The sequence below is a fragment of the Suillus fuscotomentosus genome, assembly GCF_016647785.1.
Source record: "Suillus fuscotomentosus strain FC203 chromosome Unknown F5891scaffold_1, whole genome shotgun sequence".
Lineage (NCBI taxonomy): Eukaryota > Fungi > Basidiomycota > Agaricomycetes > Boletales > Suillaceae > Suillus > Suillus fuscotomentosus.
The window spans coordinates 574682-600018 of record NW_024539513.1 but is presented as its reverse complement, the minus strand read 5'-3'; the positions used below and the strand labels follow the sequence as shown (position 1 = coordinate 600018).

Below are 25337 nucleotides of genomic sequence, written 5' to 3'. Positions count from 1 at the left end.
TGTAGAGTTTACAGAGAGTCAGTAACGCCAAATCTATGTGAAGGATTAATGTATCAATATTAGTTGACGAAAGCTTGCCGTTCTGTGACAGTTGTTTGGCAAAGGCTTGTGATCCAAACAAACTTGCAAGACGGTCATTTCTTTAATTTGTTCTTGTCGTACTGTCGCTGCCGTCGTCAAAATGGTGCGCCGAATTGCTTCACAGGTGCACAAGCAGGCCGCGCGGCTCATGCGCGCGAATTACATCAAGAATGAGCCTGTGTGGTTTCAAGCGGTTCTCGAACATCCTCCCCTTCCTCTCCCTCCAAGAGCTCCCCCAGTCCGCGAAGACTGTCGGTTATCATCCAGTAGGAAAATGCGAAAACCAAAGACTGAACCGTTACCTATATTTTACTTGGAGGACAAAGTTCGCCGGCAATTTTTTCGCGACCATCCTTTTGAGGCATTCAGGCCTATCAGCATTGTAGAAGGTCGCGAAGTAGAGGATGAGCATCCAGTACGAGGAACAGGTTGGACACGGCTGGCTCAAAGAGGACTCAATCCTTCTCCGGAGGAGTAAGTACTCCCTCTTTCATTCAACCCTCGAATAACATGACAACTCCCGTTTTGTCAGCGCTGTCCACTTTGCTGTTAACCTGCACAAGCACCACAAAATGGCTCTTAGCATTGCATACACGCGCGCTGTTGCAGAGTTCAGATCACTACGAGCTGGGCACGAATTTGCCAATACCTTTGCTCGAATGGAGGCTGAAGCTTATGGCACTGTCTTCCCATCCGAAATTGACCGGACGTTCGAGAAGGAAAATGCAGTCTACCAATCCGCAGACCGCAAGGTTGAGCTTGACAGGGGTGCTCTTCTCGCTCGCAAGAGGTGGAAGGCCATTTTGGATGTGAACAATGGGATGGGAGACTTTGACAGAGGACAACAATATACCAGGAATTGGAAGCAAGGTGTCCGTCCGACCTACCTTCCAGTAGATGAACTGGCAGTGGCCTCAGAAGCTGGGAAGCCTGTGCAGTCCATAGAGCAGGATCGTGCCGCCCCGAGCCTAGCGTTTGCTAAAATACTGGCTTCAACCCCATAGACATCATTACCTTGCAATTCTCGGCCACCGACTTGTTAATGTTTTAAAGTATTATATCAAGAGCATAAGCCGCCAGTAATAATACATAACTATGCCTTGATGCGAGATTGAGCGGCCTGTGCCGCGTTCATCCCTATCCAAGTCTTCTCTACAAGTCCAAGTAACTTTTGCATGTCCGAACTCCAATCATTCATCACGTCCTCTGCGCTGCGCTTATTCCTGAAGTTGACGATACCTGCTGGTCGGTCTACGCGTGCCCAGATGGTATGTGAAACAACTAGCCGAGCAAGCGTTTCTTCTGTTTGTTGTGGTGTAAGGTCGAGAAGAACCGTGAGACGGGAGAGGGTGATTCGAGTGTAATACTGTGCGACCACGCGTACGTTCTGGATAAAATCGTGAATCAGTAGTGGACTCACTTAGACACATGAGTTAAACTAACATGTTCGACGACACGGGTATGGAGGTCCTCCCATTGCTTGGAAACCGAGAACACCGGCGTTGTTCGTAAGAAAGGTCCATACAGGGATTCAATTCCGGGCCACCTCATCAATTCACGGGTCACGAATGACTTGACAAGGTTACTACCCAAAAGTCAGTATTGACGTTAACAAAGGACAATAGTCTCACTAATGGAGTTCAAGCTTCTCGAGTGCGGGGTTAGCGAATAGATGGTGCAGCATGTCTGATTGTTCGTTGTCATGAGGCGCAAGTACCACGTAATAAACGATGTGTTCGAGGGCCTGAAGACCGTAACCTGTCAGTCATTATAGGCCTGATGGGAATAAGAAGTACGCACGGCACGGCTTTTGCTCTCGTCCTCCTTTATCGACGGCGTATCCCAAACCTTCTCATAATGCTTCGCTACTTCCAGATAAGCACTTTGATGAAGAGCTTGTTGGATCATTAGATCATAATATTTGAGTTTGAGATCCTAGATCCAGTCAGTCATGAGCGTCTCGCCCGTCAGGTTCATGAACGGACAAACCTCATTTGCTTTCTCCTTGAGGAACGATTCGTTGACTTTGCGGCCCCCAACTTTGGCCTTGACCCATTCAGGCTCACCACTTCCAAGTGCGTTCTTCCCCTGTTTCGCGGGAGCTTCCGCATCTTTCAATCGAGCGACAGCAATCAATAGCCTCATCTGCTCTAGAATAAACTCCGTTTTCTCTCTCCGCTCCATCGACGAGTAAGTTTCCACTTGCAGGTCGCTAAGGAGATCTGAAGCTGTTTGTAGTGTTTCTTTGATTGTAGCTGCCAGGGCGTTTGGAGCCTTGGAAAGAGTTTCATGGTAATGGGAGAGAGCGAGAGTGACGCGCGCACGGGGCGTCTCGAGAAAAATCTGCGAGATATATCATGAGAATATGTTGATAGTCTATGACATGGTGAACTAGCCTTTCCCTCAGTCACAGATCGCAGGGTTTCAACTAACTCTAACCACTTCTCAACACCTTGCTCTTGTCGGATCCCAGGCAGCCACGATATTGCCTGTTCGACTATGGCCTGGACAACGACTTTGAGTTGGCCGTGCTTCTTGCTCAGTAAGCTGATGGTGCTATTGAGTTGTGTGTAGTCTCGGGATTCGTAGCAGAGTTCAAGTGCCGCTTTAGCTAGCCGCGTCGTGGAAGGTAGATCATTGGCCTATTCATGGCAAGTTCAGTATGAAGAAGTCGCCAAAGTAACAAGACGTACATTTCGTGTTTGCTTCTCCAGCGCAAGCAATCTCTCCAAGGCATCTGACAGCTGAACAGACTCTGACTAAGTCAAAGTACCTCGTCAGTTCGAACAGTAAGACACGTATACAACTCTGCACACACCTTGACGAGAGCGGAGGTCTCTTGTAGGAGCTCGTCAACTTCCTTTGTAAAGTCTTTCTCCTGTTTTCTAACCTCGGCCATTGCAATTGAGTAGTGAGACTTAGAATACGGCTTGTCATGTTTTGGCGTGCAGTGACGCGTCGCAAAAATGTTTGGCATTATTTGCTTTTCTGCACTGACTTTCCATTTCTGGGATGACCCCTGAACGGGAGTGATACTCGCCTCCCCGACCATTTCCTTAATGTCTTGTTGAGCACCCACAGCATTCGTGAATTTCATGCCATTCCAGTCTGCGTTAGAATAATATGCGTGATAGTAACCCTAATGATAAGCGCCAGCACCGTGTACCAAATGAGTAAAGCGTCCTGTCGCGATAAGGAATTCATAGACAAACAGGAGGAATATCATGATCCAGGAGCTCCGACGTCGATGATGAAACCGAGTGTGCAGGAGAAGGCCTGAGTTCATGTTTTTCTGAGGACGAATCGTCCCCTTCTTTTGGTTGAGCATGGAGTATGGAGAGAGATTTGTCGAGCATATGCATAGGGATCGTGAGAGGGTAAGACGTGAGAATACGACATGCGAAGGTAAGCAGTCCAGCAAGGACTGCAGGGATGACGGAAGGGAAGGCATAGACGGGGTCGGCATATTTAGCTGAGCTGGATTCTTCAAAGGGTAGCGCTTGGATGGCGCTGATAGCTTTGGTCTCCGTGTGAACCGATGCATCGACTTCGGTGGAGATCATGTTAGGCCGAACGGAGACGGACTGATGTAAGACCGCCGGAGTAGCATCGACGCCTGTATCCATGATTGACGGTGTGGCATCAATGGACATTGAGACCAACTCTGGCTTAGCCTCAGTTGACCTATCAACCAGTTTGGGCGACACCTGGACATGGCGCTGAACCAAACGAGGCTTGGCCTGCAGAGACTTGTCTGCAGTAATGCGCGTCACAGTGGCGTCAATACTCTGTTCCCGGGTCTCGGGCTTCTGCGTGGAAAGATGCACAGCCCTAGCCCTCTCCATCAAGCGCATGCCTTGCATGTGTGGCAGCCAGTCCGAAACCTTCTGCCAGCCTGATGCGTTTGCCTCGACATATCCGGGACGGTTCTTCTCATGGAACCACTTTATTGTCTCCAAATAGGGCGCAAGGTGACTGAGAAGAATGGTTGTCTGAAGAGGGTCGTTGACGACGGAGTGACCCACGTGTAGGCGGAGAAGTGACCGCGAGGATACATCGAGGGAGTTAAATGTCTCCTCGGACTCCGTGTGGGCATCTAGCACGAGTGCAAGCGTCTGTAGTCGCTTGCAACCCTGAGTCAGGACCGCAACACCTTCTAACGTGAGGCTGGGCCCAGACGAGGCGGGGAAACGTGCCATAGGGCAGAGCCGGAGGGTCTCGATGTTGGGACATGCCTGGGCTACAGCCTGCAAATCTGAGTTATGGAAGAGGACTGATTCTGGCAGGTCTATTTCTAGACGGAGCAAAGATGGAAGCGAGGTGAAATGCTGGAGGGGAAGGTGACGGGAAGGTGGGTCTCCACCTCGAGACGTTGATCTCACAAGTTCATTGAAACGGGATGAGCCTGTTGCGTTAATACGCAACGAGAGGAGCGACTTGCTGAAGCGCTCGCAGATCAGACCAGAGAGGTCCTGCCAGTCGGCCATATCCGGGGGGTCCTCGATAACGAGCTCCAGATGCGTAAGATTGCTCGTCAGATGCTTTAGGAACACCGCGATGTTTGCAACCTCTCCAGTCAATGATAGCTGACGGAGATCTGTAAATACGCCACCCGAGCGCAGGTCACCGGTCAAGCGCAAGGATGACTTGCGAATTTCCGTGAAGTCTATCTCATCCGCAGAGAAGACACCACTGTCTGACGACGCATCACTGGGAGTGGAAGCTCCCGAAGCGACAATGTCGTCAAAGAAGCCTTCAACTGCGATGACAGACCGGCCAGTAAGATCAAGTTCGAGGACACGCAACATAGGCAAAGATGCAGCCCATTGCCCAACGCTCGATGAAAGCGCGCCAGGTGCAACTAGAACCAACTTTTCCAATGTGTTGTGAGACCTCAAAATATCAGTGAATGTGTCGGGAAGGCTCGTTGGCTGAGGTGAAGGAGAAGGATGACAGTTGAGTGGTACTGCATACCTCCGCAAGGAAAGTGGCAAGCTGTGGGATCCTCGTGCTGACCTCCAAAACCAGACTTTGAAGCTCTGGGTTCAGGAAAATAGTGCAGCGTTGCAGACCAGCAGCAGTATCCACACGCCAGATGAGCTGCTGCAAGTGAGGAAGGATGTATTGTACGGGTCGGTTCTCCGCGATGATTGCGAAGATAGATGGAGAGACGCTGGGGGAGGACTCAATATACGCAATACGGCGTACACGTTCACCATAGGCGAGAACTCGGCTCCAGTCCTCGGCATTGGGTGCCTTGGCCTACGGGAGGTATCTAGTTGAGTAATCGGGAGGCTTTCTGTCAAGGAAAACTCACCAAACCAAGCCCAGGTCGGCGGGCTCTCTTCATCAGGGTGTTGGGAAATAGCGAAATAATTGGAAGTAAGGAGTCCAGTTCCCTCCATAGTACATTCAAAGCGGGCTCGCACATAGCTCTACAGGTCCGCGCAAGGCGTGACATGGAGCGGCGGCCATTAGGAGAGTCGATGATAGTCTCAAACAACTTTTTGGCTGCATCAGGATCCCGGAGGATAGTGGGAAACATTGTCTGCTGATGAACAGAATAAGGGCGGTAGGAAGTTCGATTGTTGTGTTTGCTTTGACTATCAGGATCGCGGGAGCGGCGAAGGCGAAGAGATACAGAAGCTAAAGCGTCAGAAAACAAGGAGGTGGAAGACATAGATGCCTGGCTTAAACACCTGGTTTTAAACCACTTACTGCGCTCACACGCCGTAACGTCCGGACTATGTGAGGAGTCACCAGCAGGATGAGGGCTGGTTCAAATAACAAATTGAACGTGCGCAATGACTTCAGCAGCCGAGCCATGCTCCCCTTTCGAACACGGAGGTGAAACACGCGTCAAGGGTTTGCCCTTACGCAATAGAAGCGAATGGTTAGTGTCTGTACTGAGGCGTGTCAAGTCCCATCTTTCCGCTATCGCGGAGTGATTATACGTTAGTACACTGCTGCCTCGCTTTGTGCAGTGCGTGGCTTGGGGCGGCGGGCACCACACGCTCTGGTTCAAACGCCAGCATCAGACACGTGTTTTACACGTGTTCTTCATTCTGTACTTGATCCTGCAAGTGATAGCAAGTATAATTGCACGAAGCGTCTCGATATGAAGCACTGAAAACGTCCTGTGAACGCACTGAAATAATAAAACACGACCACATACGGCTAGTAAATCCTACAACTCTCCGACTTCCCATGGTATAGGCTCGCCTTCCCAATCATCTTCCCCCTCGGTACTATCTCGGGTGACATCTTCCGCTTCACCGATATCCCATATATCCCCACCTCTCGACGCGTCATAATGGCCAACACGATCACCGTAAAGTAAACCGCGGAAGACACGCTCCTCCTTGCTGTTGCGGGTTCTTGATGGTGAAATGGCCAACACGAGGCGAAGCTCTTCAGGTAAATCAACATGAAACGTTCCCTTTTCGTCACAGCTCGTGTCGCCAGCCGCGGCATATTGATCGCGGTCACGGGCACCGCCATGTAATATTGGATCCCAGTCAAGCTCTTCCGCATTTTCCAACACTTGCTGTGCTGTCTGGGTCCGATTGATGACTCTAACAGCAAGCTCGTCTAAACCGTCTTCGTCTTCCTCCTCATCCTCTTCATCTGTAACCCTGGCCTTTTTTCGGCTCGTTCCGGCTTTTCCTTGTCCGTTTGCTGCAACACGTCGATTTGAAGAGGCCGCTTCAGAAGTGGGAGATGGCGGAAGTAAGGGGAACTGTGGGGAAGAAGTTGATGTCAGTCCATCATTCACCGACACGACCTCCAAGACACGCTTGAGCGACAACTTCGGTTCCTGGGACTTGATGTGCGTTCGTTTCTCTGCAGTAATTGTACGCGATCTCGACTGGTTTACCCGGCCTTCAGCACTGGGAAACTCATCTTTCTTGATGAATTTTGAGATCAAAGTAGGTTTGGTATCTGCCTTTGATTTCTGATTATCTTGGCGGTTTTTCGAGCGTCTAGAATCTTTATGGGCATTGGCCGGAGATGGTTCGAGGCTCGTGGCAGCATTCGAATCTACACCGTGTGAGATTACAGCATCGTCCGAGCCTCGTGAATGTGACTTGGAAATGTTTGCAGGCCTCTTAGGTACACTTGCAGTTGGTAGTGTGTCTTCGAAGAGGAGCCTAAATGACTTGCCGCCTGCCGGTAGTTTTACGGGAGAATCATCCACAAAAGAGTTGTTGACATCCGGGCCACTCATTACCCTATCACTTTCATCATCACTAGACAAATGTGATAATCGGAAGGGTAAAGCCGAATGAGAACCGATACGTTGACGTTTCTGCTTATTGGGGGAGGGCGAGACGGGTTCACCGCGAAGTCTCTTTCGTGCGCGCGAGACTGCCGTGTTTCGTGCAGGAGGTAATTGGGAGTTGAGAGGTGTACCAATTGACAAATCTGGCTGTCCTTCTGGAAAATTATCTGGGGATTCGCACCGGGAGGAACGGTTTGGTATATTCTTGGACGGAGTCGCGAAAGGATTTGGTAAAGGTGTCTTTCGAGTTGAAAATGAGGATGCAGGAGGGGAATACCTCTGCTTGCCTTTATTTTTCACTGGTGAGAACGGATTGAAGCCTGGAAGAGGAGCTACGACTTCGACTTCGCGCGGCTTAGAAATAATACGGGAGCGACTTGGGTGAGCAGTAGGTTTCGGTGGAGTGGTGGGGGTCTGAGAGAGACAGGCAGCTGCTGCTACTGCTTTGGATAGTTTCTTATATAACTTGTACTTGTCAGCTGCAAAGATATTGAGTGCAAGCGCGACGTGAAAGTACCGGTTAGACGCACCTATAGCAGGTTGATCTTTAATATCTTGAACAGAAGGATCTCTGGAGAACTTTGACTTGAAATCACGTTCCCAAGCTTTAATTTCTGTCCGAAGAGATGCGACGTCTGCCATTCAGTTGTGTTCAAGTTGTGTTGAATGTCAACCCCGTCTTAATGGTTTACCACAAAGTGGCCACAAAGCCAGGCCAAACAGAGAAGTGCAGTCTAATTTTATTGATCGTTGATGGACAGTCACCTCATGTGCACATGTGGGCAGCACAAGCTCTGCATGTCCCATTTTAAGTCTTTCTTCTGTTGATAACATTCGTTAATACTGACAACGATTCTTTGTCTGGTTAGCTCTTCTTTAAGGCTTGGCACCGCATCTGTCTATCTATGCCTTTTAACTGGGGTGCAGGTCGTCATAAACACCAAACCAGCCATCATTTGCAGGATGCGTCAAACGTAGTCCGCGATGAACGTGTTCCAGGTTTCTTTCAGTCTCCTACTTCTGCTGCTTATCAACACCATGCCAATCCTGACCCATATGCCATTGTATCTCCAGCATCTCTCACTCCTGACTTCGATCAATCTCCGTCTTCATATTATCACCGTGACAGCCCTCCCAGGTTTTCGAGACCTTTGTCAATGACCATCTTAAATGACCCTGCATTCTCCTCCGATCCTCGTGTTCATCCGCATTTCCCACTCATTAGTCCTACATTCTACAAGGAACTCCCATCTAAATCTCCTCTTGTCAACAATCCCTCCCAGACCACTCCCAGTGACGTCTCCCCTCATCAGGAAGTGCTCTGTCCTGTAAAGGATCCAGACCTTGTTTCACACTCGCCTGGTTCGGAAGAAGCTCACATGTCGCCGACTGCCTCTCCTTCAGTATCTTTAGATTCTGACTCCCACACCGGTCTCTCTGCTTTCACGTCGCCTACTGTACCATCTGCTACATCTCATTCCCACTCGCTGAATGATCCCACGTTACCTCGTATTGTTGTGCCTTCGCAGCTTTCGTCTTCGTCAGGTCATGACCCAGGGTCTTCGCCAGCCATGTCCCCTACTTCTAATCGTCCTACCCCAACACGTATTGTTACAGCTCCAGAGCAGCGAGAAAAAGTGGTGAAACCTACCCCAATGCGCTCTGACTCGACTCCAGTTCATGCAGATGGTAGCAACAGGCCTACGGGAAAACATCGTATGAAGAATTTCATCCGACGCTTCACAATCTCCCGCGCCCTCGATCGAATCGACGAAATGGATGAGACCGATCCTTTTGGAGCAGGATGGCAACATGCCGGTCCTTACGATGCTATTGGTAGCAATCTCGCGCAACTCGGGCCAGCTCACATGTATAATGACATTGATGTCCTGCGAGGCGATTTCCATACTAAATCTAAGCGTGAGGTGAGTTAGACATGCAAGCTTTTCCAACTTATGTTTACATTCTCTTTGCAAAGAATGCCCATCGTCAGGTGCGGACCCAGAAAGTATGTTTGGTAGCTGAGAACCATGAAGCTTTTATCTTTACATGTTTTGCTGCAGCTCCCCAGATTGCCTCCGATTGGTCCAGGAGTCAGTCGACCGTCTCTACATTTCGTCCCTGGGCAAATTATTCCATCTGGTGCTACATCGCCGCCTATGCATACCACTCAGGCCAAAACCGTAATTGCGAACCCAGATCTTCGTAATCTAAATTCGAACCAGTTAGAACCCAGTCACGCCAGAGACCACTCTCCTCTTTACCACCATCCGCCCGAAGCGCCGCCTTCTCATTCATCGTCACGTGCACCCGCCAGCAAGTCTGCTTCTCGGATCCATCGCTTTGGTGACGATATACCTCACATACCACAACGGCCAGCTCATGATGAGCTCGCGCCTTATCCCCTCTATCAAATACATTCTGCCCCCGGTTTACCGCCGGGTCATAATGAACGATATCTTGAAACTCGGTCACAAGCTCGCGGAGATGCAAATCAGGCAACGCCTTTTTCATCACCGCTCATTGTTGAACCACCTGATGGTCAAGCGATCGACCCGGCGAACTCCCTTTCTCGTCATCATAGAACTCACTCATTGGACAGCTCGCTCACGCGCACCACCACACCTACGCAATCTATATCTCGCACTCAAAATGGCTTACAGCCACCGCGCAATCATCACCTTCCAAAACGCCTCGTCATGCCTGCTCTGCTTCAGTCCGCGCAAGCACTACCTCAACAACAACCCCTGGATATATATCCCCGAACTGACCCTTACGATCTCCACCCCGAGCCTGACCCCTTCCCACTAACCAAAGACCACAGTCACGAATCGGCAGCAATGTATCACCAAGGCCGAAACCTACTCCGGAAGAAAGCAGCCGTCTTCCCTGGAAATCTGCCTTTGCCAACGCATGTGCCTGGAGCGCATGCTCACTCAAACCCTCCACTGGCAAAACATCTGTCCTTGTCAGCAACCGATACTGGGAAGGTCAAGGAAGTAGTTCATCGGCGAAGGCTGAGTAAACGGAAACATGATATCTGATTCATGTTGTAACCCTTTTTCTGGACTTTGACAGGTTCTGATATGGAGATGGGTTGGTGTTCTTGTTTGAGCTGTCTTCTATCTGGTTGATTTGATTTACCTCATAGAGGACGATCCGACCACTTATCGAGGTGCCTTGGCTATGGACCTTGGTACACCAATCGCATTAACTGATAACCCACGCAGTATTCCTAGATGTTCTTGATTCTTCTGTATGTGTTTTTAGCACGACTGTGGAATTGATGCACTTTTCTTCCAGTACATGGACGTGTTGCGATGTTACGGTGCTGAAGGCTGTTAAACTTTGTTTCCTGGTGACGCAGGGTCAGGCTGGCAAGCTTGACGGATATCGTTCCGAGCCTATCCAATAAAAAGTGGTATCTATGGCCCCTGATTGAATGGGGATGTCAGGGTAAAGCCTTGACTATCCGATGCATCGCTTCTGTTCGCTAGATAGTTATTTGACTAACAATGCAGTACTGTGATATTTGGCGTTGAATAGACAATAGCTGGGATACTGTGGCCCAGATGGCCTTATTCTTAGATCGCACATATAGATCATCATTTTAACACAAATCCCCTTCATTTTACTTTGACCTCCATTCTGTTTCATGGACATGTTGCGCTTGGTTAATTCCACGATTAGTAAGTTACCCCCTTCCGCAGTTGCACATCCAGCCCATGGTGCTAAGTTCCGCTCTAATTACGACAGCAATAACCAATGATGGCGGCCTTGAGGTGCTTCAACGTTGCATCTTTAGCCAAAACAATGGCGATGCTGCTGATCGACCTGCATACTCGATTGGACACGCGGGAAATTTCCGTTCGATTCCGTTCATTTCTGGCGGAGGTGAGACGCCCTACATGGTAACTTTAGCAGTCTGAGCGGAGATGTGTTGGCTCTATGACCTTTTACAGCTCAGGATAAGTTCGGAAAAGTTGCAAGGGTTGTCCCTGGCTGTCCTTGTTACTAAAAATTTAAATTTATTACTGATGCGGGCCATGGATCATGGCTTCGTTGACATGACGAAATTCCGATTGACGAGGTTGGCTCGTCTCTGGATCTTCTCATAGCTTCTCATGCGCGTCGAGGATAGGGCTTACTGTGAAAACTTGGCAAAAATTATATGTTCAATACTCCGCGCCACTGCTCGGGTTTTATGTATCTAATCTAGTAAGCCAGCCAGCATCCGGTAAGAGGCTCGATTGTGCTTAACTCTAATTTCCATTACACTCATAACATAAATACCCTTGGTCCGCATGGGAGTGGTGTCCGAAATGCCCTCCACCTCTTTTTGCCTCCGACGCTCATTCCATGGACAGTGCTGGTCTATTTGTCTATGGCTGGGCTCTTATAGTAGCCCTTCTCCTCGTCCTTATTTACGATCGTTGCAGGTTTTCTGAGGCAAGCACTTTCATCCAGTCGCAGTGGACTGACTAACGTCGAGTCTAGCTTAGTGTCATTCCTGCGATCGGCCCATCAGGTGCAGTCTCCTCATGGCTTGGCGCCGTCCGCTTCATAAAGGATGCTCCAGCCATGGTGCAGGAAGGCTATGAGAAGGTCGGTGACAATGCTATCATTAGGTAATTATGTTTTGAACGTCGATGAAGCACAAAGGCGGGATGTTCAGAGTGCCATTGTTTGACAAATGGGTCGTAGTTCTGACTGGGCCGCGGCTAATAGAGGAGCTGAGGAAAGTGCCGGAAGACGAGCTCTCGTTTGATCACGCTATGCGAGATGTATGTTGGAAGTTTCTTTTTTGTTCCGTAACATTGAGATTTAATACACGATTTCACAGCTTCTTCAAGTCAAATATACATTTGGCATCGACGCACAAGAATATCCCTATCACATCCAAGTCACTCGCAACCATCTCTCTCGAAACCTTCAAGCGCTCTTTCCTGATGTTTACAACGAGATCATTGACACATTCAGCACCATCATACCATCAGCCCAAAATGGCAAGTTTTACCACCTTCTCCGTGAGGTTATTTTTACGTTATTTTTGCGCAGGTTGGGCTAAGGTTCGCATATACCCGGAGATCATGAAGGCTATGTGTCGCGTAAGCAATCGCCTCTTTGTAGGGCTTCCGCTATGTAAGTGGTTCGCTTAGATCAAGGGTGCATCCACTCAGCCCGCTTACAGGCCGATCCCCTGAATTTGAAGCCCTGCAACAGCAATTCGCTTTACAAGTGGTATTGCGTGCAACTCTCGTGAATTTTTTCCCAAAATTTGCACATCCGTAAGCAGTGTTGCTGAATTGATGGTGCGAAGACCCAACTTTGACTTTTAGGATCATTGGTCGATTATTGACGAACACGCCCAGTAGTATTAGGGCATGCATGGCACTTCTGGAACCTATCGTGCAAGAACGACTGCAGACTCTAGAACAAGGCGGGGATGCTCAACCTGTATGTTATCTTGCTATGACATGATTCGCCACTTGACTATGTTTCTCTATAAGAATGACATGATTAGTTGGCTCATTGACGTATCCGACGATGAACACAGGAATCTTCGGAGTATATGTTTACGGATTTTGGTCCTCAATTTCGCTGCATTGCATACATCAGCTCAGGTATGACGTTATGCTCCAGAACAAATCGATCATTGACTCCTTACTTGTCTCACAAAGAGCCTCACCCACGCTCTATTGAACCTTGCTACATACCCTCAGTATTGCACACCTCTTCGAGAGGAAGCTTCAGCTGTCATTGATCAAGATGGATGGTCGAAGACTGCGATGACGAAACTCGTCAAGATGGACAGCTTTCTCAAGGAATCCCAACGATTCAATAGTACCACTCTCTGTAGGTTGTTATTCATTTTTGGTGATACTAAGCTGATTTCTGGTAGTCCCTATGATGCGCAAAGCAATGCGGCAATTCGTATTCTCGGATGGTACTGTGATACCCAGCGGAACTCACGTCGTTGTCGCTTCATTACCTATGCATCTCGACGAGGAATACTTCGAAAGCGCGTCTGAGTTTCAACCTTTCCGGTTTTCACAACGGCGCGAGGACAATGGAGAAGACCCACAAAGCCTGCTAGCTTCCACAAGTGCAAGCTATATTCCTTTTGGGTATGGACATCATGCTTGGTACGCTAAAAATTGCCCGATCTATGGTTTTAAGTTCTCACTCACTGGTTTTGTCAGTCCCGGTCGCTTCTTTGCTTCTAGTGTGATGAAAGCCATGATGGCTTATCTTGTGCTAAACTATGATATTAAATTGGAAAAAGAAGGCGAGCGTCCCCCAGATGAATGGTTTCTGATGAATTGCTCTCCCAACCGGAAGGCAGAGGTTATGTTTAGACGGCGACGGCCCTGAATGTATCGATTTCACACATACACACTAGACACCCAAATAATGCCCACATTGTTTACTACTTCATTATTTCCAGCAATAACACACTGAATGAACGTGAAGAACTTCATTCTTGACCTCGGCTGAATACTAAGTCAACTCTAATGACGTTGTATCACCACCGATGGTTCCATGAATAGAGTCCGATCTTGTTACTGATGGTGTTTCAAGTGTGTTGTCACAACGCCATTTATATATGTTTCATAGCTCTCCTGAAAATCTCCGCTGTCGAGGCCTTATCGCTGGTCAAAGTTGTACCGAAGACTCGGGGGGCCATCGTAATAGAAGTCAGTTTCTGGTGTATATGAAGTCATCTGGTGCAAATTATTAGGCGTGATGGTGGTGACAATGAAAGAGTCGCACTTAATACATCAATTACGGGGTGCAAACTTCAGGGCCGTGACTCACTTGGCTCACTGATGTGTGTATGACCAACTTAGATCATCATACTTCTTGCCCTAAGAAGTTCCACGAGTAAATCTGGAGCAAGGGGAAGTTTACACGAGTGGTAAATTTGGTGCTGACAGGTCATTTACCGTCCAAAATATGAATCGAAGTTTCTTGGATCAGAATAATATCACGAGAAATCATACGGCGTACACATCTGAAGACGGCATGAGATGAAAGCTAAATTTATCAGGATGAAGTTGATCCAAACAATTCGGGATGGCGAGGAATAAAAGCATAACAGGAAAAGGAGATTGCACCGGTTAGTACACAACACTAGTAAGTCAAACGGAACAACTGGAAGCTATACTGTTTCGTATGAGGATCCCAATATGACAAGTTCCAATATCCGCCATCGTTAGCTTCGTCTTCTAGCTCGCGCGCAGGGGAAAGCAATTATCTCATACGATTCAGCGATCACCTAGGATCTAATAAGCAACGTGTGGCTTGGGAAGCAATTGCACCAACGAGTATACTGCATTGTTCAGGTTCCCGCTTTTGTTCCCAAACTTTCATCAATCGTCGTCGAGGGATGGTATCTGCTTGGATCTGGGGAAGGTGAACCATATGTTCTTTGCTTGTATCTTTGTCTCGCACATTTTCACTTGGTAGTCCTATTTTGAAGGACACTTCGTGTTGTACATTACTGTGAGTCGGAGTAATCGTCAACCGCGTGTCCTTAGCGTCGTTAGCCGATACTTTAAGGATCCTGTACAACACATTAAAATTAACATTGGAGGACAAGTCAAACACTAGGAACTTACTTTGGCAAGCACAAGTTTGCGCAAACATTCACACCTGTCCATGTTGGTCTCCAAAGCCCCAGCAACACCACCTCCTCCACCGAACCTGGAACCGACACGATTCTACAAGCAAGGTGGAACTGTATTCCCAGAGAGAACTAGAAGCTATGACTCGCTTGATAATGCATCAGGAATGCCAACATCACCTTGCTTGCGAAGTCATAGACAAAGCCTGAGGCCTGTAGAGTAGCTCAACCCATGGTTTGGGAAGAGCTGACATAATCGGTTCAGTAGTAGTTTCCACAGTGCCTTCATGATTACTACAATTCCCGCGGGCCGTCGCCGACCTGCGAGATGTACTCGTCAGAGTCTACCGTAGGACATTTCTGACTTCGGTCAGTCAGTGAGGAATGATGCAAAAGCCAGCCGGCAGCTCGTCACTAGACTCTACTACTACTACTAGTAGTAGCGTTGTACTCAACAGTACCCAGTCACAGCGGTGAGTTCTAGAGCTCTTTGAAACAAATCTGTTGAATGTCTGAGGGATATATCTCAATCCGGTTACTTACTCACTTCACTACGGTGAAGCTTCACATATTTTCGGCGGCAATTTGAAGTCGTCAAAAGATCATGGGTACACCATTCCTTGACATAGCCTGGTTTCCTATACTTGCAATAGGTGGTTTTGGTAGCTTAAAGCCCGACCACGCTTGATGTCGCAGTTGCAAAGATGTCCGGTGATGTAGCCTACTAACTTGAGATATGGTCATCTTCGGTCAGTCCCGAACCTCGTAATGTGTGATGAAGTTCCTCGTTGTTTCCGATTCCCAGGTCACGGAAGTCGGCCACGCCACCAAATGGACCGTATACGTACGCCAGCGTAGCGGGTTCTTCGACGCAACAGTTGAGGATTTTCACGTGCCCGCTCAACTAACGCATCCAATGCAAATTATACAGAGCAGAACGTAAAGGTCCGGATATTCCCAGACACTTACTCCCAAGGTTTTGCGTTTCGCACTCGGGTCCCATTGCAAGCTTGGAAGAGAAGCTTTCCCTTCATAGTATCATGGATGAATGCCCTCACTTGGCACGTTCCATTGACACAATTCTGAATGTCGTTAAGGTGAAGCGCGGGCCGGAACGAGGGCTTGTTATTGCAGCATAACCCTTCATTCATGTAAAATTTTACATTAATCGTCTATCCCAGACCAACTACACTAGTACGTTCTTTTGTCGGACGGCGGCCATCTTCCAACGCTTTCTTCCTCGGGACCATGGAGATTGAACGTTTGAACGCCATCGCATGTGATAGGCTATCATCCGTCGGATCTTCAGGCAGGAGTGATACACAGGCGCTGAAATGCCAATGCCTTAGTTCTATTCATGTCGATCTCTTGTAACGTGTACAGCATTATATGGCCAAAACATTACTCATTGATATCTATCACGAGGCCTGACGCAGCAGAAATGCAGTACACAATGATATTTCAGATGCATGATGCATGCGAAAAACCACAGGTTCTTGCTACGTCAAATGCGTGGCAACTTCAAGTGGGCCGGCTATAGGAAATACGTGGATCAAATAGTCCTAACCTTCGCATGGATCCCAGGAGGTAGATCAAGATGATCACAGATGCAGTAGTACCGTGTTGTGCTTGGTTGTCTGATTTTACAATCGCGAAGCAAGGCTCGCCCCATTACATCATTGGCTTTACTCTTTGATTGACAACGAAGGTGCATCAGCTGTCAGACAAGTTCATTGGCGCCACGTATCACCAGGATAGATGTAGCACGTATTGAAGTACTTGTGAGATGTAAACAAGACAACTGGTTCAATCAAATACGCCGATGCCATGGAAAATATGAAAACCTCAATTGTCTGTGTCATCCTGTGCCTGCGAAAGAGCTCGTAGAACATTGTTGGGTATGTTCATAACCTGTGCAAATTTATCCTCGAAGGGGACTCCGCCTTGTACTCGCGCTTTGATGGCGCAAAGCTCTCTGAAGGCAACAGAGAACCCGAACGACTGGTTGCGAGTGTAAGCATAAGATGCCATAATAGTCTTGATTTCTTCCTCGGAAAAAAAGAGTACGTCTTCGAACAACGGCCGCTGCGCAAAGTATCGCGCAACTTTTAGGATCTGTTGTTCCTTAGGATCAGAAGAACGCCTAGGGCTTGAAACACTTTTTTGAATTGCAATAGCGCATAGCCAGTCTTGGTATGCTTTTTCGACATGCGTTTTGGCAACAGTCAGGTTGACTTGCAATCCTTGGAAACCAACAAGCATCGCTTGTGTTGCCCTGTAAGATGCAGATGTGTAAGGAGAGGTGAGATGGGTATCATGGTCCAAAGCACGGGGCGAGAGACTGCGGAGGCTTGAGTACTTCTCGACAAACTCGTCACGGAGGCGATTTCCCTCGTCTACGAGGTCATCGAGGATGAAAGGTGATGATGAAATTCGTTTCACTAGCGGTAGGTCTTCTCTGGGAGAGTCGTTCTTTTTTGAAGCCGCCACTTTGTAATATGGTTTGCGGCTCCCGTAAAATTTGCGGTGTGCCTCGAAAACATCGTGTTTGACTCGTAGCCCAGTCTTCTTTGCATCCAGGCACGTTGTAAACCTTCACACCACATATTATAAAGCGAGCATGGTAACGACACAACTTAAAGTACTTACATGTATGCAAGTCGAACGGCTGTTGTACTGTCATAGCCATCTTGATACACAGCTGCATCATGAAAGCCAGAATACAATTTGTATTTCGCCTCCACCAGCCCGAGCAGTAAAACCTTTTGAAAAGCTATTTGAGCCTCTTTGTCTGAGAGCTTGGATACTCGTTGGTCAAAATCAAGAAGGTATTCGATATCTTCTTCGAAATCGTTCCTCAGATCCACGGGTGTCTCACATAGTGGAGCGCTGTTAAATTTTTCAACGAGATCTTTAGACCAGACTAACACGACGGTATCTTAAAAAAACAATCGCTCAACGAGAGAGAAAATAAGTAAGAAGCAAGAGAGGCTCACCTCCGTCATAATCTACAAAGTGAACTTATGAGCAAATGCTGCGAGAATAAGGATGAGGAGAAAGTGCCGACCTCCACCACCCAAGTAGCTTGCCAGTGATCGCTCGCCTTGCACCGGAAATATAATGACATCGAAGTAACTTGACAACTTAGGGTGACTGACGGCAGTGGCCTGACCCATGTGTGATGACTCGGAGGCAATCTTACGAGAAACAGTTTTCTTACCTTCTGGACGTCCGAGGGCAGTCTCGTGGGATTCCTCCACACCTAATCATAAATCTCAGGACAAACTTTGACAAAATGAAAGTGCTTACTAGAACGGGTCCTGTGATGGTATCCATATGGGTTCCACTTTCAGGATCGGTGATGAGTTGGGACGACCGAAAATGTATCTGGCCCTCCTCAAGTACACCATACGGATCTGTGGTCCGATTAGACGAGTAACAGTGGTCGTCAAAGGCGCTACTTGCCTGGTATGATGTAGGCCTCGAGGGACTCCTTGACCGGAATGTGACAATTTTTTGCATAATCGTCCAGAACGAGCATCACCACGCTCTTGAGCTTGTTAAAGAGCGGGTCGAACTTTAAGGGGTGAAATCCTGCCTGGAGAAGCTCGAGGACAGATTCATGTAGGGAGGTTGGTTGGCCGCTATGGGGATTGCGACTTCGGGGATCCGAGATAACCAGTGGCTGGTCCAATACGACATCACCATCATCATCAACCTCGTCACCCAGCTCTTCGTTGGGCCGAAGTTCGCCAAGGCCGAATGCACGGACCTGGCCAGCAATGCGCCGCCGCAGCCTGCAAATCACAACACGGCCAGCACGCTCAACAGCTCGCCAAACTACGAGCATTGAATCGAGGCCATCCCATTCAGTGAGCTGGCGCACTTCATTGTGCAGTCCATCAGCCATGAGTTCCTTCAAAATACCGGTAGGGACGTCATTGTGCGCTAAATTTACCAAAGTGTCTCTGGATAAGCGGCTCGGTCCAGTTACACGAGACGGCGCAACGAGATCAAAAATTCTGTGGGCAACGTCAACCTTGTGCAGCGGTCCGCAATCGATTTTGTTTTGCGAGTTACGTATCCAAATTTTTGGTGATCCATCGGCGACTTGATACTCCGGATCTGGGTGCAGAACCCACATTCCCTTGGCACCAGCAATACGTCCCTGCACAGCTGTCGGTCGACTCGGATATTGGATTACTCGCATGATGGCAGTCAATGCTGCACCACTGATGAACCCGCACCCATCGGTCATGATGTTTCCAACTGGATGCTCTCCCTCGCCGCAGTCCCCAGCATCTGTAAGACCTAGGTCAATGCAACATAGTTTCTAAGCTAGAGGAAATGCTACATTGATCGTCAATGAAGAATATATCCTGAGAGGCGAATTTGATTGTTGGTACCGAAGTTGATAGGCCGAGCGTCCATCGGGTAGACCATTTGCTGATGGGCTAGTCGAGGTGCGCGTCAGAGCTGCATCACGCGGACTCAAACGAGAAGGCAATCACCTGTTTTGAATTCAGCCTCAGTGGATTATGCCACTGTACAAATTCGTGAAGTGTTAGTCGGTGGCTGTCACCATCGCCAGGGTTAGTCTGCCGATCTATGTTTTCGTTGGTTTCAAAGAGGTAAACACTCCCCTCCTTCGCATGAAATGGTACGAAGACGCGGCCACACAACACAAATTTGCTGGACCCTAGAAACTTGGGGACTTCTGTGTCGTATATCAGGTTGTCCGGGACACGGATTTGGAGTATGCGTCGAGACCCCAAAAACCGACCAAATCGATGCGACCGCCGAATCTCGGGTTTTTCGAGCTCAAGTTTAAACGAACTTCCAGCTCTTACAATACGTGCAACTTGCTGAATCTTGCCTCCGTACCAATGTTCTTTTCCCTCCCAGTCGCCCATAGTTCCCAGGCCGCGGCCTTTGTTTTCGACAATCGCAAGTTGCTCTCGATCGTACTCGAGCCTTTCAGTCATATTTAGCTTGGAACTTGCGAGAGAATTGAACTTTATACCAAACTTCTGATGATGCTCTCGTTGCAAATGATGGCCCCATTTCGTCTTTGATAACGGCAGCCACTTTCCATGCAGCTTGCACATTTGAACCCCGGAGTTTACACAAACAGTGTTCTGTCATATCTTCGAACGTCCACATGCCGCGAGTGACACCTCGTGCCAGTTCATAAATTGTTCCCCACGCGAGATGTTGTTGATCGAGGACTATTTGAGCTCTCTTACAATGAGCGATGTGTACGATGTTCAACTGAACGCCAAACTCGGGAGGACGATGTTTTGTCCTTATCCCTATTTGTGGCGCATTCATCTGCAGGGCTGCGGTAAGCGTACGTTAAGCAGAACGAATGTGAAACCTACAGTTGGCGTGATGGGAGCAATTTGCGACGACCAGCCAGGCTCTGGGGGACGCTCCTGACCCATAGATCCAACGGACAACATCGATTCGAGTCTGGTTGTATGACTGTACGAATGAACAAAGAAGAATGCTATGTTGAGGTCGCTGTCTGTCTCTATCAGTGATCACATGAATGAACCAGCGTCTGAGTTTTGAACCCGTTCTAATGGCGAGGTAGAAGTTGAACCCTGCCAACTCGAGGCAACAAATCTAGTTAGGTAGGTTTAGAAGCGCATTAAAGGCATTATCATGATAAATGCATTGGTTCGCCAAGTCACAGCTGATCAGCAGGCTTCCGAGTCACGTTCCACTTCAATTGCATGGTGATTGTTTTGTACGCTAGGCCAGGCCATGCTACAACTTCGGCAATGATGCTCCTTCCACGTCAAAGGAAGAATGGGTACTTGGTCTGATCAAGTTGGTACAGGACTAAGTTGATTTAGGACTAAAGCTCGAAGGGTGAACGTTTGAACGGAGAAATTAGGTCTGACGAGCTCATGACCAAATATAGCAATTGATAATCAGGTCGACGCTCGGGGCCATCTTCTTCAAGTCAGACTGTAATCTGATCAGAATTTTGGTATTATGGTAAGTTAAAAAGCAAGGGTGAGATGCTGGCTGCTTACGGTGTACAATGATAGCCACCAAGACAAAAGAACCAGAATCCCTCGGGACTTGGTCGAGCTATCATCAATAAAAAGTTCAAGGATGCCAAGGAAAGACAAGAGTCCGACCTTGTATGTGATATTTTATATTCTGCATACGTTTATTCATGTTCTTAGTATACGACCGAAGTTGACTCGACAACCCGTCTTAAATCTGTTACGCAGGAGAGAGATCTAGATGAATTCCTGAACACAGCACAGTTGGCGGGCACAGAGTTTACGGCGGGTGCGTGAATGTGATTTCCTTTTGTTTATAGCCTCACGCGGAAAGGCAGAACGACGAAATGTGAAGATCATCCAGTCGCCTGCAGGATCAACACACAATCCCCATCTTCTCACCGATCAGGAAGAGGAGTCGACTTTGAAGAAGCACCAGCTGAATAAGGAGCGACTCAGGGTGCCCAGAAGACCTCCATGGACGAAAGCAATTACAACATTACAATTAGACCGACAAGAGAAAGATGCATTTCTCGAGTGGCGAAGAGGGCTTGCTCAGTATGTGGGAAAACCCATGATCTTTTGCAGCCACTAACCAATACCGATAAAGACTTCAGGAGGAGGACAAATTTCTGTTAACGCCATTCGAACGCAATCTCGAAGTTTGGAGGCAATTGTGGCGTGTCTTGGAGCGATCACATCTAGTCGTGCAAATCGTAGATGCTCGCAATCCGCTAAGATTTAGGTGCGAGGATCTCGAGTCGTATGTCAAAGACGTGGAAGGTGCAGAAGGCGAGGCGGGTACAGGAAGAGATAAGCGCAGAACTCTCCTGTTGATCAATAAGGCCGATCTACTCACTGCGACACAAAGGTGAGCGTGGTTTCACTTCTAATCGAATGTCTATCTTCATTCGAACCTTCACCCAAAGGCGCATATGGGCAGATTATTTTGATGGTCAAGGGATACAATACGCATTTTTCTCCGCTGCGAATGCTGCTGCATTACAGCAAGCCCGCCGGGATGCTATTGCTCAGGCCGAAGAGGAACAACTGTATGAGGATAATCAAGACGAAGCTTCACTGTCCGATTCAGATGGTCCGGATACGCCTAGCGATGTCAGTGATGATGACTTCGCAAAAGAGTCGGTGCCGGAATCGTCGTCTCATTCCGACAGCGACACGGACGACGAACATCAGTACGTTCACACAGAGGAAGATAGTCCCGACGGAAAAGATCCTCGTACCAAAGTTCTCTCAGTGTTGGAGCTCGAAGATCTCTTCGTCACAGCTGCTCCAGATCTATCAAGTGAAGCTCGATTGTTTTTCTAATTCAAGTAAAGGCTTACAGCTCGCCAATCGGTAGTATTTGCTGGCCCGTCTGGGGAACCTCCAACAAAACTAGTGGTTGGGCTTGTCGGCTATCCCAATGTTGGTAAATCCAGCACAATCAACGCCCTTCTTGGAGAAAAAAAAGTCTCCGTCTCCTCTACACCTGGAAAGACAAAGCACTTTCAAACTATCCATCTCTCCCCAGCGATAGTACTTTGCGACTGTCCTGGGTTGGTATTCCCTCAATTTGCGACGACCAAGGCCGCACTGGTTTGTGACGGTGTGTTACCAATTGACCAAATGAGGGAATATTCTGGTCCGGTAGCTCTGGTAGCCAAGCGAATACCAAAGGAGGTGCTTGAAGCGACTTACGGTTTGACTGTTAAATTCAAGGGCGTAGAAGAGGGGGGTGACGGAAAGATCACTGCGGAGGACTTCTTGATCGCCTATGCGAGTGGGTACTCTTCATTTGGTGAAAACAACTGTTTTTTCATCAGTAAACAGTTGCTCGAGGGTTCATGCGGTCTGGCCAAGGTAATCCAGACGAGGCACGAGCAGCGCGGTATGTCCTAAAGGACTATGTCAACGGGAAGCTCCTTTTCTGCCACCCACCGCCGGGCACGCCTGAGGAATCTTTCAACCAAACAACCCACGAACTATCGCTACTGCGAGTGACGGGAAAGAAACGTGCACCCGTCACAAGAGTTGGAAAAGGCGCGGATACATTCGTGCCTGCCAATCCGTCTCCCATACTTGTTGCTCAAGGGCAGGGGTTGAAATCTCAAGCTCTTGACCAAGACTTCTTTGCTCATAATTCGAATCTATCAGCACGGGCATTTTTACAAGGTACCTCTCGTAACGGGCAAGAGTTCTCGAGGGGAAGAATATATCCTCATCAAAATATGGTGGCTGATGATGGTACTCCATTGGGACATGGGAGCGCGAAACAGGCCGCTGTGTCGGCGAGTGCTAGTAATATTGGGAAGAAGCATAACAAAAAGAACAAGCGAGTGAAGCAGAGGAGTGGCAAGGGATATGATTGATGCTTAATACGCCGGTGGAACACACATTTATCTATTAAGAGGACTGTTGAGAGTGGTCGGGTCAAATTCCAAAAGTAGCAATGACCCCTCTGCAGTTCGATAAATGTCTCGAGCCGCATCTACGTTGCTTCTTGTTTCTTCTCTAAATCTACCAAGCATGGAAACACAGACACGCTCGCTAGGACCGACTCAGCCTGTACCTTCGTTTGTCTCTTCAAAGTCAGCACGTTCGCAGACCTTATCAAGATCGGATGTATGCGCCAAATTCGTTACAACGACCGCGGATGGACGCACAGAAGGTATTAATTTTATCTTCTTCTTCTAACCGGCGGTGATGATTAACAACGATCTGCTGCGCAGCAATAACTTTGAGTATTGGGAAACCGATAACCATTGGAAGGAACCCTTCTCTTTGGTCGCTTAACGCATCTTCTGCCCTAGGTTATCTTGTTTACTCATTTGCTCATATGCAGCTCGTACGTGATATCAGATATCGTGGTGTCCAGCCTACATTGCAAGATACACGCGTCAGTTCATATTTTTACGAACTCATACGTCTCCTAACACGCGTTAAACAGGGTCCAGTCTAGCACCGGAGGAATCATTGTATCATGCCAGGTAGTCACTTGTCTCGTGCTATCTTACTGACTCGACTTAACTGCTGCAAAGGACTTGTCGACAAATGGACTCATTTTGAATGGGCACAAAATCCGCAAAACATCTGTCATTGTCATGAATGGCGATACATTCAGAATACCAGCCTCGCAGAGTATATCTCAACTATGTGCCGCTTTCACCTTGTGCCTTGCTGACCTTTTATCAGCGTTTCAATGCATACTCAAATGGAGGCACCTTCATGAAAAACACGAAAAACACGCGTCACAGCCTTCTCAGTCACAAACGCAGTCATACAAAGTTACTACTGTTAACCAAAGCAACATATTAATTCTAAAGACTTCATGCAGGACCTCGGCCGATTCCTAATCACATCTCACTGCCTTGGAAGTGGGAGTTATGCCACCGTACAGCTTGCGCTTGATACCACAGGTCACCAACAAGCCGCCTGCAAGATTATTAGGCGCAAGGAAGGTAGTGACCTTAGAAAAGAGATGAAAGAGGCAACACTACTCATGAACCTGCATCACGTTCGTGCATAATTTCATCTCTTTATCCTGAAATGTCATGATCTTGATTTAAGCAGCCCAACATCAATAGGGTATATGCTGTCGATTTGGATCCGGAATTCCTGTATGTCGCTTGTTTTTTGGTTCACCGCCGAAGCGACAAATCGTGTGCATCAGATACATTATTCTTGAACTCTGTACCGGTGGCGATCTTTTCACGTACATCACCACGCACTCCAAACACCGATTATGCGAAGGGGAGGCAAAGTACATCATGTATCAACTCCTCAAGGGCTTGAAGTACCTGCACGATCGTATGATCTCCCACAGAGGTAAGGTTCTATACCTCTTCAGCGATGGCCTAGCTGAGCTTAAGGCAGATCTTAAGGTGACGCCCTGTGCGTATTTGAAATTGCTGACTTCATTCTGTCATCAACAGCCAGAAAACATTCTACTTTTTTCACCTGGACCTTATCCACGCATCCAGATTGCCGACTTCGGTCTTGCACGACCAAAAGCTTACCAAGAAACCTTGCATGTTTGTGGCACCATATCTTATCTCCCGCCAGAAGGTATCCTGGCGCTCGAGCACAAACATCTTGGCTACGTTGGTATGCCGGCTGACTGCTGGAGCGCAGGCGTGACGCTTTTTGCGATGTTGACGTGCGTGTTCTGCTATGTTTGTTGTCACAGAACTCACGTTCAGAGTTAATGCTCGGATTACTGAAGCGGAAGTCACCCATTCGATTTTGTCAGTTCTTCTCAATCTCGCATCTCTCTTGAAGACATCGTGGACTCTCAGGGCTTCGTCCAATCCCAACATGCGACGGC

At 48.2% G+C, this 25337-nt stretch overlaps 10 protein-coding genes across 10 annotated transcripts; 5 read left to right on the top strand and 5 right to left on the bottom strand.

The window, feature by feature from the left end:
* The first annotated feature begins 106 nt into the window (after positions 1–106).
* Positions 107–1110, top strand: F5891DRAFT_992460 (mitochondrial ribosomal protein S25-domain-containing protein). The gene is made up of 2 exons (XM_041378183.1): positions 107–555; positions 614–1110. Exons 1-2 carry the CDS (start codon positions 182–184, stop codon positions 1083–1085), a joined length of 846 nt encoding a protein of 281 aa, XP_041233877.1. The 5' UTR covers positions 107–181; the 3' UTR covers positions 1086–1110.
* A 64-nt stretch (positions 1111–1174) lies between these two features.
* Positions 1175–2980, bottom strand: F5891DRAFT_1124138 (uncharacterized protein; the record flags this gene model as incomplete). The annotated part of the gene is made up of 8 exons (XM_041363865.1): positions 1175–1468; positions 1525–1666; positions 1713–1825; positions 1882–2016; positions 2071–2424; positions 2493–2723; positions 2775–2834; positions 2900–2980. 8 exons carry the CDS (start codon positions 2978–2980, stop codon positions 1175–1177), a joined length of 1410 nt encoding a protein of 469 aa, XP_041233876.1.
* A 301-nt stretch (positions 2981–3281) lies between these two features.
* Positions 3282–5626, bottom strand: F5891DRAFT_1124137 (uncharacterized protein; the record flags this gene model as incomplete). Its single annotated transcript, XM_041363864.1, has 17 exons — positions 3282–3749; positions 3774–3830; positions 3855–3887; positions 3909–3968; positions 3996–4163; positions 4185–4205; positions 4227–4237; positions 4274–4328; positions 4356–4360; positions 4382–4553; positions 4590–4611; positions 4633–4667; positions 4689–4747; positions 4772–4917; positions 4954–5012; positions 5056–5343; positions 5399–5626. 17 exons carry the CDS (start codon positions 5624–5626, stop codon positions 3282–3284), a joined length of 1887 nt encoding a protein of 628 aa, XP_041233875.1.
* A 559-nt stretch (positions 5627–6185) lies between these two features.
* On the bottom strand, positions 6186–8062 carry F5891DRAFT_992456 (uncharacterized protein). The gene is made up of 2 exons (XM_041378182.1): positions 7894–8062; positions 6186–7842 (listed from the first exon to the last, which is right to left on the bottom strand). Exons 1-2 carry the CDS (start codon positions 8003–8005, stop codon positions 6269–6271), a joined length of 1686 nt encoding a protein of 561 aa, XP_041233874.1. The 5' UTR covers positions 8006–8062; the 3' UTR covers positions 6186–6268.
* Positions 8063–8098: 36 nt separating this feature from the next.
* Positions 8099–10663, top strand: F5891DRAFT_8561 (uncharacterized protein). The gene is made up of 4 exons (XM_041373242.1): positions 8099–9288; positions 9342–9371; positions 9427–10459; positions 10515–10663. The coding sequence occupies exons 1-3, from the start codon at positions 8269–8271 to the stop codon at positions 10405–10407; spliced, it is 2031 nt and encodes a 676-aa protein (XP_041233873.1). The 5' UTR covers positions 8099–8268; the 3' UTR covers positions 10408–10459; positions 10515–10663.
* Positions 10664–11722: 1059 nt separating this feature from the next.
* F5891DRAFT_1124135 (cytochrome P450) lies at positions 11723–13738 on the top strand (the record flags this gene model as incomplete). Its single annotated transcript, XM_041363863.1, has 11 exons — positions 11723–11812; positions 11861–11968; positions 12019–12147; positions 12207–12369; positions 12422–12505; positions 12555–12651; positions 12703–12820; positions 12874–12987; positions 13087–13219; positions 13266–13509; positions 13567–13738. 11 exons carry the CDS (start codon positions 11723–11725, stop codon positions 13736–13738), a joined length of 1452 nt encoding a protein of 483 aa, XP_041233872.1.
* A 998-nt stretch (positions 13739–14736) lies between these two features.
* F5891DRAFT_1205023 (uncharacterized protein) lies at positions 14737–16436 on the bottom strand (the record flags this gene model as incomplete). The annotated part of the gene is made up of 8 exons (XM_041369015.1): positions 16189–16436; positions 15960–16018; positions 15720–15894; positions 15534–15620; positions 15171–15237; positions 15020–15070; positions 14864–14930; positions 14737–14835 (listed from the first exon to the last, which is right to left on the bottom strand). Exons 1-8 carry the CDS (start codon positions 16262–16264, stop codon positions 14737–14739), a joined length of 681 nt encoding a protein of 226 aa, XP_041233871.1. The 5' UTR covers positions 16265–16436.
* Positions 16437–16713: 277 nt separating this feature from the next.
* On the bottom strand, positions 16714–20452 carry F5891DRAFT_1205019 (RNA dependent RNA polymerase-domain-containing protein; the record flags this gene model as incomplete). Its single annotated transcript, XM_041369014.1, has 11 exons — positions 16714–17583; positions 17640–17928; positions 17987–17998; positions 18058–18157; positions 18211–18252; positions 18300–18406; positions 18501–19301; positions 19345–19444; positions 19502–19964; positions 20014–20321; positions 20372–20452. The coding sequence occupies 11 exons, from the start codon at positions 20450–20452 to the stop codon at positions 16836–16838; spliced, it is 3051 nt and encodes a 1016-aa protein (XP_041233870.1). The 3' UTR covers positions 16714–16835.
* A 460-nt stretch (positions 20453–20912) lies between these two features.
* F5891DRAFT_8269 (uncharacterized protein) lies at positions 20913–23477 on the top strand. The gene is made up of 8 exons (XM_041373232.1): positions 20913–20996; positions 21050–21145; positions 21191–21299; positions 21349–21568; positions 21621–21881; positions 21940–22316; positions 22374–22793; positions 22844–23477. Exons 1-8 carry the CDS (start codon positions 20994–20996, stop codon positions 23380–23382), a joined length of 2025 nt encoding a protein of 674 aa, XP_041233869.1. The 5' UTR covers positions 20913–20993; the 3' UTR covers positions 23383–23477.
* Positions 23478–23539: 62 nt separating this feature from the next.
* On the top strand, positions 23540–25218 carry F5891DRAFT_937002 (kinase-like protein; the record flags this gene model as incomplete). The annotated part of the gene is made up of 9 exons (XM_041374069.1): positions 23540–23681; positions 23743–23797; positions 23961–24000; positions 24052–24151; positions 24206–24297; positions 24348–24527; positions 24584–24630; positions 24684–24843; positions 24946–25218. 9 exons carry the CDS (start codon positions 23540–23542, stop codon positions 25216–25218), a joined length of 1089 nt encoding a protein of 362 aa, XP_041233868.1.
* Between the last annotated feature and the right edge of the window lie 119 nt (positions 25219–25337).

Excerpts from the sequence above, each read along its gene's own strand:
- F5891DRAFT_992460 (XM_041378183.1), top strand. The coding sequence starts at position 182 with ATGGTGCGCCGAATTGCTTCACAGGTGCACAAGCAGGCCGCGCGGCTC. Across the intron at positions 556-613 it reads CTCAATCCTTCTCCGGAGGA|CGCTGTCCACTTTGCTGTTA; the intron begins GTAAGTACTCCC and ends CCGTTTTGTCAG.
- F5891DRAFT_992456 (XM_041378182.1), bottom strand. The coding sequence starts at position 8,005 with ATGGCAGACGTCGCATCTCTTCGGACAGAAATTAAAGCTTGGGAACGT. Across the intron at positions 7,843-7,893 it reads TAAAGATCAACCTGCTATAG|CTGACAAGTACAAGTTATAT; the intron begins GTGCGTCTAACC and ends ATATCTTTGCAG.
- F5891DRAFT_8561 (XM_041373242.1), top strand. The coding sequence starts at position 8,269 with ATGCCTTTTAACTGGGGTGCAGGTCGTCATAAACACCAAACCAGCCAT. Across the intron at positions 9,289-9,341 it reads ATACTAAATCTAAGCGTGAG|AATGCCCATCGTCAGGTGCG; the intron begins GTGAGTTAGACA and ends CTCTTTGCAAAG. Across the intron at positions 9,372-9,426 it reads GTCAGGTGCGGACCCAGAAA|CTCCCCAGATTGCCTCCGAT; the intron begins GTATGTTTGGTA and ends GTTTTGCTGCAG.
- F5891DRAFT_8269 (XM_041373232.1), top strand. Across the intron at positions 21,569-21,620 it reads TGGCGAAGAGGGCTTGCTCA|ACTTCAGGAGGAGGACAAAT; the intron begins GTATGTGGGAAA and ends ATACCGATAAAG. Across the intron at positions 22,794-22,843 it reads CTTCTTGATCGCCTATGCGA|TTGCTCGAGGGTTCATGCGG; the intron begins GTGGGTACTCTT and ends ATCAGTAAACAG.